This window comes from Herpailurus yagouaroundi, unplaced genomic scaffold (assembly GCF_014898765.1).
Source record: "Herpailurus yagouaroundi ecotype Mexico unplaced genomic scaffold, PumYag 166, whole genome shotgun sequence".
In the NCBI taxonomy this organism is placed as follows: Eukaryota; Metazoa; Chordata; class Mammalia; order Carnivora; family Felidae; genus Herpailurus; species Herpailurus yagouaroundi.
In genome coordinates, this window is record NW_024412407.1 from 13,686,365 (window position 1) to 13,704,861 (window position 18,497).

Genomic DNA, 18,497 nt, shown 5'->3' on the forward strand with positions numbered 1-18,497 from the left:
GGCTTACAGTCATTTGAAAAGATTACTTTGAAATATAGCTCAATTTTAAAGTGCTATAGGCACTTTCTGTCTTGGAATCTGCAATACAATTTAAAACCTACCACAAACCACATCAGAATCATCTCGCCAGGATACGTAGGGACCGGGACCATCTGAGGCACAGAGGCGGGACAATTCTGTGTAAGTGTCACACGTAGAATTTTTGTCTCTATTTTGGCAGTACTCATCAATGCAGATCATTCTGTAGTCATTGGATAAAGTGGTGACCTTTCTACATTTCTCAAAGTAAGTTCCAATAATTTTGTCACAGTGCTACAAAATAAAGCATGAAGTTTTATTGAAACATAAAAAAATGGACAATCAAATAAACATTTAGGAAAAGATAAATTCAGACATGTTTGATTCTGCATGATAACCTGTAGCTTTGGCAGGAAGGGTTGTTGACTTCTGGTTGAAACGGAGAGTTTTAAAGTATTATATTCGGTACAGTGACTCTTAAAAGAACACTTCACTTATGGCGTTTTGGATTGTTGTACAACAGCTTCAAAAATTATTGTACCTACACTCAACCAAAATTTCTCTAAAGGTGACATGAAGTTTACAACTTGAGAAAATGGAAGGGTGAGAAAAAATAAAGATTGTTGATGCCAGAGAGTGGGATGGTAAATGACTGATACCACAATAGACAGAAGGGACATTGGCCCTTTATCTATTAATATTCTTATATTTGATGAGCAACCATGGCAGTAAAATAGAGCGAATGTGTGCTTTCTTAGTAGGGGCCATGTGAGTTGGCTCCAGAGACAACATATTTGTTCTCATGTTGGTTAAGAAAGTAAACACATATATTACTGAACCCAAAAATATTTAAATGTCTACATTTTTTAACTACCACGTAGCTGTTTTCTTTCTTAACATGTTTGTAACAGAGAAATATAAAAACCACTGTTAAGCAAATGTATAATTTGTACCAATTAAGCCTAAGACAACTGATAACATTCTCCAGGTTAGGTATAAGATTAACTGAAATAAAATCTTCACGGATTGATTTTCATTTATTATTTTTGTATAGTTTTCTCACTAAATTACAGGTTCCTTTAGAGTAAAAAATAGAACTTTGTATCCTCTTAACTTACTACAATATCTTGCATGTAGCAGGTCTTTAGTAAATATGCATTAGCTTCGTAATGTGTATTTATTTTGAGAGACATAGAGACAGCATGAGTGGGGAAGGGGCAGAGAAAAGGAAAGTGAGAATCCCAAGGAGGCTCTGCACTGTCAGCACAGGGCCCAATGCAAGGCTCAATCTCATGAACCATGAGATCATGACCTGAGCTAAAACCAAGCATTAGAGGCTTAACCGAATGAGTCACCCAGGAGCCCCTGCATTAACTTTAATATAAATTTATACAATCATTGAACTGACATTTTTGAGCAACCAGGAGTAAGTTCTCATACATTTTGCAACTACCACAACAGATAAAACATAAGTCTTGTCATCATCGAATGCATAATCTTACAGGGAACATAAAAACATGGGAAATTTTTGTGGATGGTATCTTATCATAAGTAGTAAGGAGTGGCATAGGGTAACAGAGGAAAAAGAGAAGGCAATTCTAACTGAAAACCAAAGAGGGTTTCACAAGAAAGACAGAAGATGATACAGAAAGTCATGGCTTAATTTGCTTTGCTAGAAGGTAACAAGATGGTTAGAAATGCAACATCCATTGTCGAGAAAACAAAAAGTCTCTTCTATCCATTCTATCCATACATCTTGATCTGGAAAATTTTGTTCTAGATTGAAACAGGAATATGTGAACATTTATTCAGTCATAAAATAAATGCAACCTATCCTAAAGGACCTGAATGTGAGACAGGAAACCATCAAAACCCTAGAGGAGAAAGCAGGAAAAGACCTCTCTGACCTCAGCCGTAGCAATTTCTTACTTGACACATCCCCAAAGGCAAGGGAATTAAAAGCAAAAGTGAATTACTGGGACCTTATGAAGATAAAAAGCTTCTGCACAGCAAAGGAAACAACCAATAAAACTAAAAGGCAACCAACGGAATGGGAAAAGATATTTGCAAATGACATATCGGACAAAAGGCTAGTATCCAAAATCTATAAAGAGCTCACCAAACTCCACACCCAAAAAACAAATAACCCAGGGAAGAAATGGGCAGAAAACATGAATAGACACTTCTCTAAAGAAGACATCCGGATAGCCAACAGTCACATGAAAAGATGCTCAATGTCGCTCCTCATCAGGGAAATACAAATCAAAACCACACTCAGATATCACCCCACGCCAGTCAGAGTCGCCAAAATGAACAAATCAGGAGACTATAGATGCTGGAGAGGATGTGGAGAAACGGGAACCCTCTTGCACTGTTGGTGGGAATGCAAATTGGTGCAGCCACTCTGGAAAACAGTGTGGAGATTCCTCAAAAAATTAAAAATAGACCTACCGTATGACCCAGCAATAGCACTGCTAGGAATTTACCCAAGGGATACAGGAGTCCTGATGCATAGGGGCACTTGTACGCCAATGTTTATAGCAGCACTCTCAACAATAGCCAAATTATGGAAAGAGCCTAAATGTCCATCAACTGATGAATGGATAAAGAAATTATGGTTTATATACACAATGGAGTACTACGTGGCAATGAGAAAGAAGGAAATATGGCCCTTTGTAGCAACATGGATGGAACTGGAGAGTGTTATGCTAAGTGAAATAAGCCATACAGAGAAAGACAGATACCATATGGTTTCACTCTTATATGGATCCTGAGAAACTTAACAGAAACCCATGGGGGAGGGGAAGGAAAAAAAAAAAGAGGTTAGAGTGGGAGAGAGCCAAAGCATAAGAGACTGTTGAGAACTGAGAGCAAACTGAGGGTTGATGGGGGGTGGGAGGGAGGAGAGGGTGGGTGATGGGTATTGAGGAGGGCACCTTTTGGGATGAGCACTGGGTGTTGTATGGAAACCAATTTGACAATAAACTTCATATATTGAAAAAAAACAAAAAAAAACAAAAAATAAACATTAAAAAATTAAAAAAAAATAAATTAAAGGTAATAAATGAATACTACAAAGAAAAAAATATTTAAAAAAATGCAACCTGTCCTAAACAACAATAAGACAACAACAACAGGGGGCACCCGGGTTGCTCTGCCATTTAAATGTCTGACTCTTGATTTCAGCTCAGGTCATGATCTCGCATTTGTGAGATGGAGTCCTATGTCCTCTAGCTTCACACTGGGTGTGGAGCCTGCTTAAGATTCTCTCTCCCTCTCCTTCTGCCCGCCCCCTCACATACGTGCACACATGTGTGCACATGTGCTCTCTCAATAAATAGAGTATAGATAGATAGATAGATAGATAGACAGACAGACAGACAGACGGATGCAACCTATCAAATTCAATGTGACAGAACTACAAAAGTGCAGAAAATTCAGAGAGGGCTATTTTCAAGTATTGTAGTCAAAATAATTACATATTACTCTTTCAAAAAGAAAGCAAAGTATACAAAGTATGACAATTCAGATTGGCTATCTGGGGCAAAAGTAAGGGAGAACAGAAAGTAGTTTTAGGGACACAGGACATGGATTTCCACAGCATAAGAGCCCATCAATATCCATCAGCAGACTTAATGGAGAGGTGAAGCATGTCAGTTTACAGACAAACTAAAACTCTGTGCAAAGAAAATCAGAATTGTTACACTAATATATAGTAAATATCATAATGTTTTAGGAAAAAACTTATTTTAGCATCTACAGCTAAACTAAAGCTGAGAAATAGACTATAAGGACATTAGAGAAAAAGTAGTTGCACAATTCCAAGAATAAGGCATGAATGCTTAGAAGAGGATGTTGGGTATCTAAATTGAAACAAAGGGAAATAGTGCTGAAATTTGCTGCTAGGTGAAATATAAATCTCTTACCTGCACGCCATCTTCACAAACATCATAGCTTTTACTAACAGCTTTGGGACAATCACCAGGAATTTTACTATTGGCAATGTGTTCATTGATATCATCTCCTGAAAATGAAAACAATGCTTAGTTCAAGAGATTCATTATGTACATATACATTATTTTCAAGCTAGATATAGTAAGTTGACAACATAAATTTTGTTTTATTTTAATGATTTCTTATTCTTTAGACAAATGCAAATTTCTGTTGGATTTATCCAAATGTGAGTAATTATTTTCTAATTTTCTTTCAGGAAGCAATTTTCTTAGACCTAATGCACTGAAATCTTACCTGGAGTGCTGTTGAAGTTACCACAGAGACCACAAGTTGGATATTTCTTGTGAAGAGTAAGCTTTTAAAAAAAATTACATGTACATGTTTATAAAATATTGAAAATACCTCAAAATGTAATTTACCCAAACCAAAGGACAGTGTCCATTCATTTTCAATTCTATCTAAGCTGGTTACTTAGGAAGTACTATAGGATGTTTTTTATTTTTTTATTTTTTTATTTTTTTTAACGTTTATTTATTTTTGGGACAGAGAGAGACAGAGCATGAACAGGGGAGGGGCAGAGAGAGAGGGAGACACAGAATCGGAAACAGGCTCCAGGCTCTGAGCCATCAGCCCAGAGCCTGACGCGGGGCTCGAACTCACGGAGCGCGAGATCGTGACCTGGCTGAAGTCGGACGCTTAACCGACTGCGCCACCCAGGCGCCCCAGGATGTTTTTTAAATGACCAGGATCTAGAAGTTGGAAATTTCCTGACTCCATCTCTTACTAACTATGTGTCTTTGGGTAGATAATTTAACTTTTATTAGCCTGAATTTCCTGAGTTCTATCACCTATAAAATAAGATTAATAACAGTATGTATTTTAAATATTAAATAAGATAATGCTTAGCACGTGAATAATATATAGAGATTTCTCAGTAAACGTTAGCTCTTATTTTCCTTATAATGTATTCTTTTCATAACTGAAAGCAAAGAACAAAAGGCCCAAGAATGTAAGAAAATCAGAGACAGACTTACTGAGAGTTTGTTATTTTTGTCCCACATTAAAGACATGATTCCTCTGCGGCTATTCAGGACATTATGTTCTCCATATTTTTTAATGTGTATCAATTTATTGTTATATGGTATCTGTACACTGAAAAGTTTAAAGCACAAGTACACATAAGGGTAAGAATAGTATATGTTTTTCTAATAATTCATGTTCTATATTTAGTATCACAAATATAATACTGGCTAGTAAATATTGCAGCTTTGTTTTTCCTACCATTTCAGAAGAGACACAATGGCTTTGTTTTTCCAATTTTTGAAAGACTTTTAAAGAACAATGAATAAATCTTTGGGGCTTTGGAGAAATTAAAAAGAAGAAACTGGTGCAGTGTAAGGAATAAATGATCAAATAATTTGAAATGTTCACAAGTAGAATATCATGTCTCAACTTCTTATCCTGAAAACTATTCAAATATTACACCCTTCCAAATATGAATTGCTACTTCTAAAAACAATGACCTAAATTTAATCTATTGAAAAATCTCATATTTTTAACAACAAACATACAAATGAAAATTGAAATACTCTATTAACAGATGTGTTGAATATGCATGTTGTCCCAAATCTAAGTACTCAAAATAGTCAAACAACAAAACTAGTTGTTTGTCCCCACCATGTTATAGGAATAAATATAGGAATAAATAAATTTTTATAGGAATAAATATAGGAATAAATATAGACTCCTGTCCAAGAATTTATTTTTTTTTTCAACATTTATTTTTGGGACAGAGAGAGACAGAGCATGAAGGGGGGAGGGGCAGAGAGAGAGGGAGTCACAGAATCGGAAGCAGGCTCCAGGCTCTGAGCCATCAGCCCAGAGCCTGACGCGGGGCTCGAACTCACAGACCGCGAGATCGTGACCTGGCTGAAGTCGGACGCTTAACCGACTGCGCCACCCAGGCGCCCCTCCTGTCCAAGAATTTAAGGTAATGAATATGAGCACCAAAATAGGAAAAGAGTATCGTCTTTTCCTAGTCAACCTTTTCTCTTTTTTGCTCAGGTGACTGTAAGTCTTTTTAATGTTCATTTACTTTTGAGACAGATAGAGAGACTGAGCATGAGCAGGGAGCAGAGAGAGAGTAAGACATAGAATCGGAAGCAGGCTCCAGGCTCTGAGCTGTCAGCACAGAGCCTGATGCGGGGCTTGAACCCAGGAATCAGGAGATCATGACCTGAGCTGAAGTTGGATGCCTAGCCACCTGAGCCACCCAGGCACCCCTCTTTTTGCTCAGGATAGTTTAAGTCATTCTATAGTATTTTTCCATAACACTGTGGCATTTACCTTTCTTCATTAACTAGGATGATATCACCAAAAATAGAGACATCATTAGTGTCGATTTTAACTATTATTTTTTCAATATCACTATTATTGTTTCTTTTGATCTCAATATTGAAATCTTCTCCGGATTCCACGCAATGACGGCAGAAGGTGTATGCGCATGACGAGTCGAAGGAAAAGATGCGGCCATTGAAAGCTTTATATGCTCCTTTGCCCCAAGTAGAAGCTTCGCCTACAAAATATTGAGAGTAGAATATTCATAGTTCTTTGTTTTTTTTAAGTGTTTGTGTACCAAGATAAAACATTACTGAAAGTTTCTGCTCTCCCCAGCCACCACCTTAAATAAGAACTTTTCTTTCTCACACAGAGCAAAAACACACTAAAAGTAGTGCCTGAATCCTTGGGAATACACAAAGGTTGCTGTTCTGTCTCAAACAAAACATGAATAAAAACATCTCGTTTCCTATGGGAAAGGGAAATTGTCTCTACTTGTGGGGAGATATATATGATCGGAGTTGTGGTCTGTTTGCCTGTTTATTTTGCTTTTTGTAGAAATAGTCTTTCTAATGTTATACGAGTTGGTTACCATATATCAATTAAGTATAAAGAATATTGTTTCTCTATGTACATGTATATGTACATACGTATGTATTTTATATACGTTCATGTATATGTGTTATGTATATATGTGTGTATATGTATCTTTGAGAAAAATAGTATGAATGTGATGTCATTCAAACATAAAATGATAAAATGGATAGGTGACGGGCAAATGTTTACAACTAGTTTCAAAATATTGGTTAGGTACTGGCTGGCTTGGACATAAAAATATGGGTAGAAATCAAAGTCCTTTTTACTTACCAATAATTGTATTTGTTTCTGAGTATTTCGGAGTTGCTTCTGGAATATGGGATCCTTTTTCTATTTAACATAATGCATAGATTATTTAAACTTAAAAACATACATTGATTCTAACTATACAGAATATTTGGGTTTCTACGTAGGAATTTAGAAGCTGATATTGAAGGCCATCAGTGGGTTTCTTTATCCTGATCATATAATTTGATTTTGTGAGATCTGTGATTTGCCACCGTCATGTACATGATGATCTCTGAATTGTACCATATTTTTGGTACAATTGGCCATAGTATTTTCAGAAATCATTATGAGCTTATTCATTTTGAGTCATGTACAATTACTAACATATGCTGTATCCCTTACAGAACTATATTTTCAACTTCATAAACAGAACATTGCTAGCATACTTTCATTGGGAGTCACTAGCTAAACATGCCCAAGGTAGATTTTACTAAATCAGTCTACTGTGTAATACTAATAATTCAATTATCTATATATGAAGAGAACTTCATTCTACTGATCAAAGGGGAAATTCATATACCTTGAAACCTTCCCCTGATTATTTTTAATGCATTGACCCTTGTATGTAACCAAGTAAATTTATATGAAATCTTAGAGCAGTTAAGCAAGCAGAATAGAAAAGCAACAACAACACAAGTGAATATTTTGATAGAACTATAAAATATTTTTCACGTGTTATTTGTTGTGTATCTTGAGGCCACTTGCCTTTACTACAGTTGTCTTTTCTTAGGTAATATAACATAATATCTTTATAAATTATTTTTAAAGCCATTTAAAAATAGTGTATCTAAAATGACAAAGGAGAAGTTGTATTATGCTTTATTTAGGTTCCCTTAAAGTATAATTTAATCTACCTTATTAATGAAATTATTTAAAATATGCAGTTGGTGATCTAAACTTTAGTACTCAAAGAGAAGCATTTAGAAGCTCACTTCAACATGGAAAACACATAATAATATCATGTCCTAGTAAATCAATAATCCACAGAACACTTAAATTTCAGAATTATGTATATATGTATAAACACACAGATACATACACATACATCATATATATGCATTGTTAAGCACTGGAAGTCATAAGTCAAACTACCTGGTGTAGTGAGTGGTGCAGAGGTACTGTGGTCGGCTGGGCTTGTGACACCTATTTTAATATGAAATAGTTAGTCTGTATATACATACTACTTGGTAAAATATGAAAAAAAAAATGTTTTTAAAATCTGATGGATAAACCATGGATCCAAGTTCAGCAATACTAATGCTAGCAGATTTAGAACAATGTGAAGCTGTATATATATATATGTATATATAATGCATATATATATACATATATACGCATATTTAATGCATATATATACATATATATATGCATTATATATATATGTATATAATCAACTTAACAACCTGTGGGAGTAACAAAATTAAATGCCTTGCCACCAAATGAAATGATCAAATTAACTTACTCCAGATCAATTGCCTTAAAATGTGTTTAGGAAAAGAGAAAGGTTTGCATAAACAGGGTCCAGGGTCTCCTATCCCAGTTTCAGTCACACTCCCACTTTGAATTGCTTTACATTTGGAAAATCTAGCTACCATTTTAAGATGTCAACTGAACAAAGGGTTCTGCACTCACAGAAACTGGAAGTCTGAAAACAACTGATCTAGTTGAACTGAGAGTTCATCTCAACATGTCTAATGTTAAGACAATAATGCCAACAGATCCAGAACTTGCCACTTCAAATCCACTAGATTTACTGCTATTAGATACACTACCGGAAAGAACACTAATTAAAACAAGTCTGTCTCATTTGAAAAACATGAAAGCAGTCAAAAGTTGGTATCCAAACAGCAGAGAAGTCTAGATTGGTAATCACTCCACAATAGAAAGAGGAGAGACAACTACTTCTTAATACATTTTTCAGGAACACATCCTAAACTGGAATACCCGAGCTAATGGCAGCAGATCTAGGGGTTAAAAATTCAGTGTCTCTTAAACCATTTTACTAACTGGTTTTAAACAAGGTCAATGGCAATAAATAATCAGTGATCTCAAATTTCTCAGTTCCACTGAAGTGTTGACCTCAAAACTGATGTCCAAAGATTAAGAACATTCCAAAAGTGAATTATTATTTCTTTATTACCAAGCCTTTTCTGAACAGATTCATTGATAGTCAATCCTGACTGAGGTCAGCCATTACTACACTAAGTATATCTCTTGCTAACTAGATTTTACCTTTTAAAAATATATCAATCCCAAAGTTGATTTCTAAGTATGAATCCTGAATATCTTTCAGATCACTTAAGTCATTAGAAGTGAATCTACTGCCCACAGTTCTGAGATCACTTAGTCTAGTGGCACCCAAGACTTTCCAATACAAGAATCAAAGTAGTCCCCATATCACAATAAATACTACCTTCTTAGACTATTCACTCTAATGCTTCCATTAAGAAGAAATATTAAATTTTGAGATGTTCAAAAAGGATGGAATTTGTTTACTCTTATCAGAAATAAACTTGCAAAATAATTTAAAGTCCAGATCCAGAGCACAAAGATCAAACCCAACAAATCACCTCTTCACATATGTGACTCCAAATCAATTTTGCATAAAGGCAACAAAAACAACTCCACATAAATATAATCACAGCCACAAAATTCATTCCACATTCTACAAAAAATATTAAATGATTTTTTTTCCTGATCACGTCTAAATACAGTTTATCATTTCAGGATTTTGTCTTGCTTTTTATATCATTACTGATGTTTATGATGTTCATTGTTATTTTATAACATATGTTAGAATCCTGACTCTCTAAACGCCAGACATAAATCCCAATTCTCGGCCATGGGAACCGGACCCAATAACATCCTTTCCAGTATCACAGGTACCTGTGCCACTAACGCCAGTTTCACCAAATTCATTTGGTCCAGAAGTACCAACACCAAGTCCAGCTGCACCCTTCCTTCCTTCACCACTTCCAGAACCAGAAGACCGAGTATTTTCTCCTAATGGAAAATCAATTAATTGATTAAAAGTGTGATTAAAAGAAATGAAGAAGGAAGAAACTAATTTGTATTTCTTGGGAACAGAGTCCAGGTGAAGATACCTGTGCCACTGACATCAGATCCAGGACTCAAGTATCCAGCCCCCACGATTCCACTGCCACTCTCTCCATTCCTACCAATTCCACTGATTCCAAATCCCTGCTGATCAGATGACCCCAAATTGAATCCTGAGTCTTCAGAGATACCACTAGAATATTCATCCCCATTTCTTGCATTTGAGTCACCTGCTGAATACAAAATGATGGTCATGAGAATTATTTTTTATGCATACCATGATTCAGAATTTTTCTCTGCACAGAAATTAACCATAAATACCTAGAGCCCTGGAACTATAGCCTCCAGTACCTCCTAATCTATTTCCATCCAAGTCTGTACCACCATGGCCATTGGATTTGAACCAGAATCTCCAAAACGAAATTGAGTTTCACCTTTCCTTTCTCCATTTTCAAAATTAGATAACCAAGTCCTTCCCTCTATTGGAAAATTCTTAGTGTTACTTAGCGCCTGGGTGGCTCAGTCGGTTAAGCAACCGACTTCGGCTCAGGTCATGATCTCGCAGTCCGTGAGTTCAAGGTCCGCGTCGGGCTCTGGGCTGACAGCTCAGAGCCTAGAGCCTGTTTCGGATTCTGTGTCTCCCTCTCTCTCTGCCCCTCCCCCTTTCATGCTCTGTCTCTCTCTGTCTCAAAAATAAATAAACATTAAAAAAAAATTAAAAATGATCAAAAAATTGAAACCTATTTCAGTTTCCCCAAGAGTCCAGGTTAGGAGAATGCCCAAGTTGTGGGCATTGGACCTGAGATTCAAGGATCCAGACAAAACACACATGGTGCTGCTCATTCTGTCAATCCCCTGCCTCCAAATTCCTTTTTACCAAATACCCACATACCAAATCCTGAATATTCAAACTTTTCACCAGCATGCTCACCACCACTTCTTGCACTGGTACTTCTACCAGAATATTAAAAGTTTGTCAACAGGTTATATTTAATAATTATAAATTATTAAATTCATTAATTATAAATTTTATAATTGAGAAGTTTTTAAGCAAAAAATTAACTGTCAACATTCATACCACTAAAATTAGATTCTCTAGTACCTTTTATTACATTTTCACTAAGGCCAATGTCATCAAATCGATTTGAACCAGCATCTCCAAAATCAAATTTAGCTTCACGTTTCCTTTCTCCATGTTTCAAATCAGAGGATGAGGACTTTTCCACTAACAGAGAAATAAAAATGTTATAAAATAATAGATGAAAGGCTGAAATCAATTTAGATTTCACCTGAGCAGAGTCCAAGATTAGACTACCTGAGCCACTGACATCAGATTCCCTGCTGCTCTTACTCCAGTCAGATCCTCTGCTTCCAAATCCCTTTTGACCAAACTTCTCAAAACCATATCTCAAATTTTCTGATATGCCATCAAAAAGACTATCTCTAATTCTTGCACTGATGCCACCTGCAGAATGTAAAATGATTGTTGTCAGAACATTTTCCAATAAATTTTATGATTCAAATATTGTTTATGCACAGAAATTAAACATCAACACCTAAAACATGGAACTATATTCATCATTATATTTTACCCCATTTTCACTAAGTCCAATGTCACCACAGCATTTGAACCAGAATCTCCAAAACCAAAGTCAGTTCCAAATCTTTCCCTCAAGTCCAAAATCAAAACACCCAGGCCTTCCCACTAATAGAAAATTCAAAATAATATCAAAATAAAAGAATGACTGTTTGAAATCCAATTGGATTTCTCAGGAACAGAGACTGAGTGGAATACTTGAGCTATCAGCATTTCTTAAACCAGTATCACCTCCAGAATATAAAATGACGTCACAGAGTACATTGAAAACATTTCATGATTCAGAAATTTTTATGCATAAACATGAGATATCAATACCTAGATCATTGGAAATGGGTCCTCCAGAACTACCCACTTGATTTCCTTCAATTTTTATTTTGCTATTAATGCCACTGCCACCAAATGAACTCGAACCAGAAGCTCCAAAACCAAATGCATTATCGCCCTTCCTTTTTCCAAGTTCCCAACCAAAAGACCCGGTTCCAACTGACAGAAAAATTAAAATGTTATTAAAAATTAATTTTACACAATTAGTTGATTGTTAAATATTTAAAAAGTGTATTTTTAAACAAGTAGTTAATTAATTTTAAATTTTCTGGAATGAGTCTTAGTTGGAATACCTGGGCTACGGGCATCAAATCCAAAACCTATTGATTCACCCCCAGCAGATCGTCTGTTGCTCATTTCACTCCAGTCAGCTCTACCAAAGTCCAATCCCTTTTGATCAGATGTCCCCAAACCAAATCCCAAATTCCCAGAGACACTGCTACTAAATCCATCCCTATGTCTTGTGTTGGTGTTATCTGCTGAAATGGAAAAAAAAAAAAAAAAAGATTGTTACCAGGTAATAATTAAATACAACTTATGACTCTACTTTTTATGCACAAAAGCTAAATAGTAATACTTAGATCACTGGACTTGATTTTCCAGTTCCCTATTCATTTTTATGAATGTTCCCTATTTCATTTTTTAGCAAAGTCTTTTTGTTCAAAACCACTGACACCCACTCCACATGAGCCAGAATTACCAAGACCACATTCAAATGCGCCCTTCTTTCCACCACCAAGACCAAAACCAAAAGGCAAGTGTAAAACTCAACAGTTGTCAAGAGCAAAACCAAAGGATGTAAATTATTTGTATTTTTTTCTTAAAGGTCTGGATCAGAATTCCTGAGCACTGATATAAGAGCCAAAACCCATGGATTTACCAACAAACTCCTTTCTATTCTTCCGTTTTCCACCAATTACCACATCTTTTAAGATAAATTTCTCTGACACAAAAATAGCTAGATTTAATGTACTTTATTCGCCCTAACTTCTTCCACCAACTCTAATCTCCAAAATATAAAATGCTATTTATTCACACTTTTGTAAATTTTTTTTTTCCTGGCATTCTTTTCAAGAAACTAGTTAAAATAGGAGTGCTGAAACTTCAGAAGTTAGCATCACAAAAGTACGGAAACATGTGACCAAAATTTTTCTGTTCCTTATGACAAAACTTGGGAACAAGAGAGTTTAAGTGGCTTTCCCAAAGTCCACAGAAGGTTAGCAGGAAAGATTGGGGATAGAAACTGGATCTCTCCCTACCAGATCCAAGCTCCCTCATAAAAGCATTAAATCTAATTGTCTCTTCATTAAAATGTTTAAGTTGCTGATTTCTGTTAAAGATAATACAGATCCTTTAAGAATCAAACAGAATTTAAAAATCATTTCCATGAGTTCCTCTAATATTAAAATCTGTATTGGTCAAAAGAAACACCCTGCTTTGCTAACTGATTGACTTTTTCTGTTAAAAGCAGAAACTAAGAAACAACTTAGAATACCTGTTTCACTGGGAGCAGAATTAGAGTCAGCTAATCCACTTACTGCATTCACATCAAATCCACTTTGGCCAGATGGACCCCTACCAATGTCATTTTGATTTGAAGCAGTGCCACCAAATTCAATACCACCAGAGATACCATTGGCAAAACCACTTGCTGAACGGGTTTTCTCTACCACACAAAAATACAATCATTATCAGAGAAAAGTTGCATTCATTCATAATGTACAACAAATTAATCTATATACATTACTTGAACTAGGCCTTCATTATAGGTTCAAAAATATCCCTCCCCTCTATACAACTTTCCATATATAATTCCACAAAGTGTAATCAGGGGTATGCATGACAACCAATTTACCATGAGGTTTGAGAATTCCATAAGAAAACTGAAGCATTGAGGCCATTTAAGAAAATCTCACTGTGTTCTGTAGAACATGAGCAAACAATTAACACCTCGGTATTGTAAACAAGAGCAAATATATCTGCATTAACTTATAGGTCATACTGAATTTGTCAGTCCCAAGACAGGTGACTGGACAGACAGGAAACTTCTACCCTTCCTGAAATATTTCAACTGCACCCTTGCACCCAAAGCTGTTTCTCCCTTTTCAGTTATTATCACTCGGACTCAAATTTCAATATAAATATTGAAGTTATTTTCCTCATTGGATCTCTTTCTTTTCTGGTTGTTTGTTTGTTTGTTTGTTTGTTTACAGGTATGAACTATAGAGATTTCAGGGGCTAGGAAAGTAAAGTAAAAGTTGGCCAATTGGGAGAAGTACGTAGAAGCAGAGAGAACATGTCTCATCTATAGAAAGTTAATTTTTTCTCAAACAGAACAAAATTGCAGTCTATAAAATGTTTAGAAACTCTGTTTTATAGTATTACTCAGACAACTGAGTACGTAATTTAAAGAGAGAATCATGGTATTGAAAATAAACTGTGGTTGGAGACCAAAACATGTGTAGAGAAACCTTACACTAAATTTGGGTCCCAGAAGTATCCTAATTAATTTAAACAATATAAAAATGATTTATAATTATAATAATAGCACCAAGTAGAAAAGTAGCATAAGAAAATTAAGCCTATCAGGAAAAAAATGTAACTTAATATAAACATCTTGGCCAAAATTCTCTAAAGACAGAATTCATCAGTGTCATTGGCCCTGAAATTAGTTTTTTTATATTCTCCACTATTAATATTAAGGCCATGTGCTGCAAATAATACAAAAATTATCAGGTTGTCCTAAATGAAAAAAAGCACTTGTTTCCTAGGTAAGCATTTTTCTCTAACAGTACCTGCTGGAGTGTCTTTTAACACTAAACTATCAGTATCTCGATGTTTTCTCCACCGATCTTCAGCCCTTTCGCGAGCATTAAATCCAAGGTCAAGGAGTGAACCAACAAGAGATTTCTTTCTTCTGTTTGGGTCAGCAAAGTTCAAATTACTGAACAAAAAGCCACCTAATGTGAATAACAGAAGATCATGTTTGAAAACTGTATTGCTAGCACAAGAAGGTGATTTGATTGTGACGCTTTGAAAGCCGTATGTTTTTTCCTCATTTTTCTGGCAGTCCTTGGAGTTACATACACTGCTTATTGACTTCATTGCCATAACCATATCTTTTTGTCACGGTTCTAAGACTTCAACAAAGAGATAAATAGAGCTGTGACGTTTTCACTGTTGTGTGCTAGACATTCTTCTCACAGACAGGGCAGACACCTCTCCAGCTGTTTTCCTCACCATTGCTAGGCCCCGAGTTCCAGTGTCCCACCTTCCCCCATCAAACTTGTCTGTTGTGTTGAAACCACGCTGTCCTTGGCTTAGTAAGAGCTGGTAAAGTTAAGATAACATACCTAATTCTCTCTTCTGTTTTTCTGCAAAGAAAAAAAGGTGAAAGTATTTATTTATAAATTATACCATTCACTTCCTTCAGGTATCAGCTTAAATGCCATCTCAATGAGGTATACTCTGACAATTTAAAGTTGCCACCCCCATTCTAACGCTCCCAATTATCATTGTATTACTTTAATTTATTCCAGAGATTTTATCACCTTGTAATATACCGGGTTTACTACTTATGTTTATTGCTTATTGACTGTCTCCTTCATCTAGATTTTAAGCTCTATGAACTCAAGGTTTTTTGCCTGTTTTCGTCACTAAGGTATCCCAGGTGTCTAGATTCTGAATCTTAATATCTAAATATCTTAGTTTGATGCCAAAGCAGAGAGAAATAAGGCAGCATTCAGTCGTGGGAAACCTATAGGCTTTTGAATCAAACCCATCTGGACTCCCAGACCTGCCATCAGAATGGCCTTTGACAATGTCTCTCTTAGACTCAAGCAAGAGGGGTTCCTACTTGGAACCACTCAAGTCTCACTCTGACCTTCTTCATGCCATGGTTCTCCTTGGAGGGCAAAGAATAAAGTCACAGGGGTCAGGGACACCTGGTGGCTTAGTCAGCTAAGCAACCAACTCTGGCTCAGGTCATGATCTCATGCCTCATGAGTTCGAACCCCGCATTGGGCTCTCTGCTGTCAGTGCAGAGCCCGCTTCAGTTCCTGACTCCCTCTCTCCCTGCCTCTCCCCGGCTCATGCTTTCTCTCTCAAAAATAAATTTAAAAAAAACAAAAGGGGGACAAAATAGCAGAGGGGTCAAGATACACCAACCCAGAGCCTGTGCCCTCCTCCGTCCCTCACTGTAGACCCTACTAAGTCCCCAGAGCCCTATAGTGCCAAGCCTGTTCTCAGGACCTTCATAAGCATCCTTCCCAAGACCATTCCCCTAAGGTGAGACCACACTGCAGTGACGAGAACCTCTAGGCCTGGGGGGAATGATCAGGGAGTGCCTGTTTGCAGACGAAATAGATGGTGCTGAGACATGCAGGCAAGGGTATCTCTCTGTGTAGGACAAAGCCAGAAATGGAAAGAGCAGGGAGATGGACACATTGGCAAGGCCACTACCCACTTGGCTCCTGCATGGAATCCAGTGATCTGAAAACTCTGCAATTATAATCAGGCCTTCTAAGTGGTGACAAATAGATTTTTGTCAAGTTGGAAGAAAAAAAAAACATTTTATTTTAAATTTTGTTCCTTTATTTATGCATATGCTATTCTTGCTCCTGGCTATGCCCCTGGATACATTTAATACTTATGAAACAAAGTTTCTTTGTCTGTTAAATGGAGACTACATAATAAATGATAATAAGTACTCAATATGGAGCTAGGGTGCCTGGGTCTGTTAAGCACCCAACTTTGGCTCAGTTGGCTCTGGTCATGATCTCACGGTTTGTGGGTTCGAGCCCCACGTGGGGCTCTCTACTGACAGCTCAGAGCTTGGAACCTGCTTCAGATTCTGTGTCTCCCTCTCTCTCTCTGGCCTCCCCCACTCAGGCTCTGTCTCTCTATCTCTCAAAAATAGATAAACTTGTAAAAAAAAAAATAAGTACTCGATAGAGAGAGACCGTATCTTTTAATGTATTTTATTCTACTTAGCAAACATCACATCAAACTCATATAGAATTTTTATTTAATTTATTAAATCATGATAAATATTCACTATACTTATACCTCTCCTGAGTTCAACCCCATAGGTATATTAGATCTTTCATTTTATTAAACCAATGTTTCCACTGAACTTATTCATTCTATTGTTGAAATGAATGGCTTGGTATCTTAGCCAGTGGGCCATGTTTGTTTCTACTAACTTATTTGTCCCTTTTTTATATACAAAACTTACTCAGAAATACATTGTCATCGGGGTGACTAGCAGTAACGGTTAGTGTGTGTTTTGTATGTACCACATCTTAGACATGTAACAGCACCTTCCGTATCTTAGCTCTTTAATCCTCACAGCCTCCTATAAGGGTGATACTATTATCATTTCCTCACTTGTAGACGAGAAAACTGATCTTTAAGAGGTTTCATGACTTGTCTAAGATCACAAGGTAAAATCTGCCAAGAAATCCTTTTTTCTTATGCTAACTGTATAATGCCATCACCCCGTTTAAAGATAGATTGCTTCTACAATGCTTAAAGATAAATAAAATGTTTACCTCATAGCTCAAAGATAGGTACAATTTATTCATTTATATTGCATACATTTTGCACAAATTTTTGGAAGAGTTAACTTACACTTCAGACCACAACATGAAATAGAAAAAAGAAATAGATATAATTCTGTTCCTCTGCCTTCATTCTATGGAGAAAAACTGCTGGATGACAGAGGTGAATATGGATGAACTACAGAGAAGGGGAGATTTTTTTTTTTAAAAAATTTTTTAACGTTTATTTTTGAGACAGAGACAGAGCATGAATAGGGAAGGGGCGGGGACAGAGAGGGAGACACAGAATCTGAAGCAGGCTCCAGGCTCTGAGCTGTCAGCCCAGAGCCCGACGCGGGGCTCGAACTCACGGACTGCGAGATCATGACCTGAGCCGAAGTCGGATGCTTAACCGACCAAGCCACCCAGGCCCCCCAAGAAGGGGAGATTTTTAAAAGGAATGGCAACAAACAAGTTACATTGTCTGAAACCAGTAGAATTGAAAAATATCAAAAAACAAAGTCCTATACTGCCTTATGGATACTTTTCTCAAATATGTGAATCTTTGTCTCATTAAGGAATAAGGATTGTGGGGGATAACATTGCTCTGGAGTTTGACCAGTTTTATGTCAGCTGGTAGAGTTGCTGGTTGGCATTTTTATTCATCCAATGCAGCTCTAGCCTCAAAGATCCTCAAGTCCCTCCCAAATAATACCCAGACTTGCAATGTTCCCTGAAAGACACAGGAAAAAAACTCAATTGCTAATAATTTCAGAAGATTC

General features: G+C 36.5%; 2 protein-coding genes across 2 annotated transcripts in view; both read right to left on the minus strand.

Moving 5' to 3' along the window:
- Positions 1-5,057, minus strand: part of MUC19 (mucin 19, oligomeric) — a 98,431-nt gene extending 93,374 nt beyond the window's left edge. The window contains exons 1-4 of the mRNA XM_040489033.1: positions 5,007-5,057; positions 4,267-4,327; positions 3,945-4,042; positions 102-312 (exon numbers count right to left, since the gene is read on the minus strand). Of these exons, the coding sequence (XP_040344967.1) occupies positions 102-312; positions 3,945-4,042; positions 4,267-4,327; positions 5,007-5,042 (406 nt within the window). The 5' untranslated portion in view covers positions 5,043-5,057. The remainder of the gene's footprint in view (positions 1-101; positions 313-3,944; positions 4,043-4,266; positions 4,328-5,006) is intronic.
- A 7,033-nt stretch (positions 5,058-12,090) lies between these two features.
- LOC121039024 (mucin-19-like) overlaps positions 12,091-18,497 on the minus strand; it is a 29,790-nt gene continuing 23,383 nt past the window's right edge. The window contains exons 2-4 of the mRNA XM_040489035.1: positions 14,971-15,135; positions 12,469-12,651; positions 12,091-12,334 (exon numbers count right to left, since the gene is read on the minus strand). Coding sequence (XP_040344969.1) covers positions 12,123-12,334; positions 12,469-12,651; positions 14,971-15,135 — 560 coding nt within the window. The 3' untranslated portion in view covers positions 12,091-12,122. The remainder of the gene's footprint in view (positions 12,335-12,468; positions 12,652-14,970; positions 15,136-18,497) is intronic.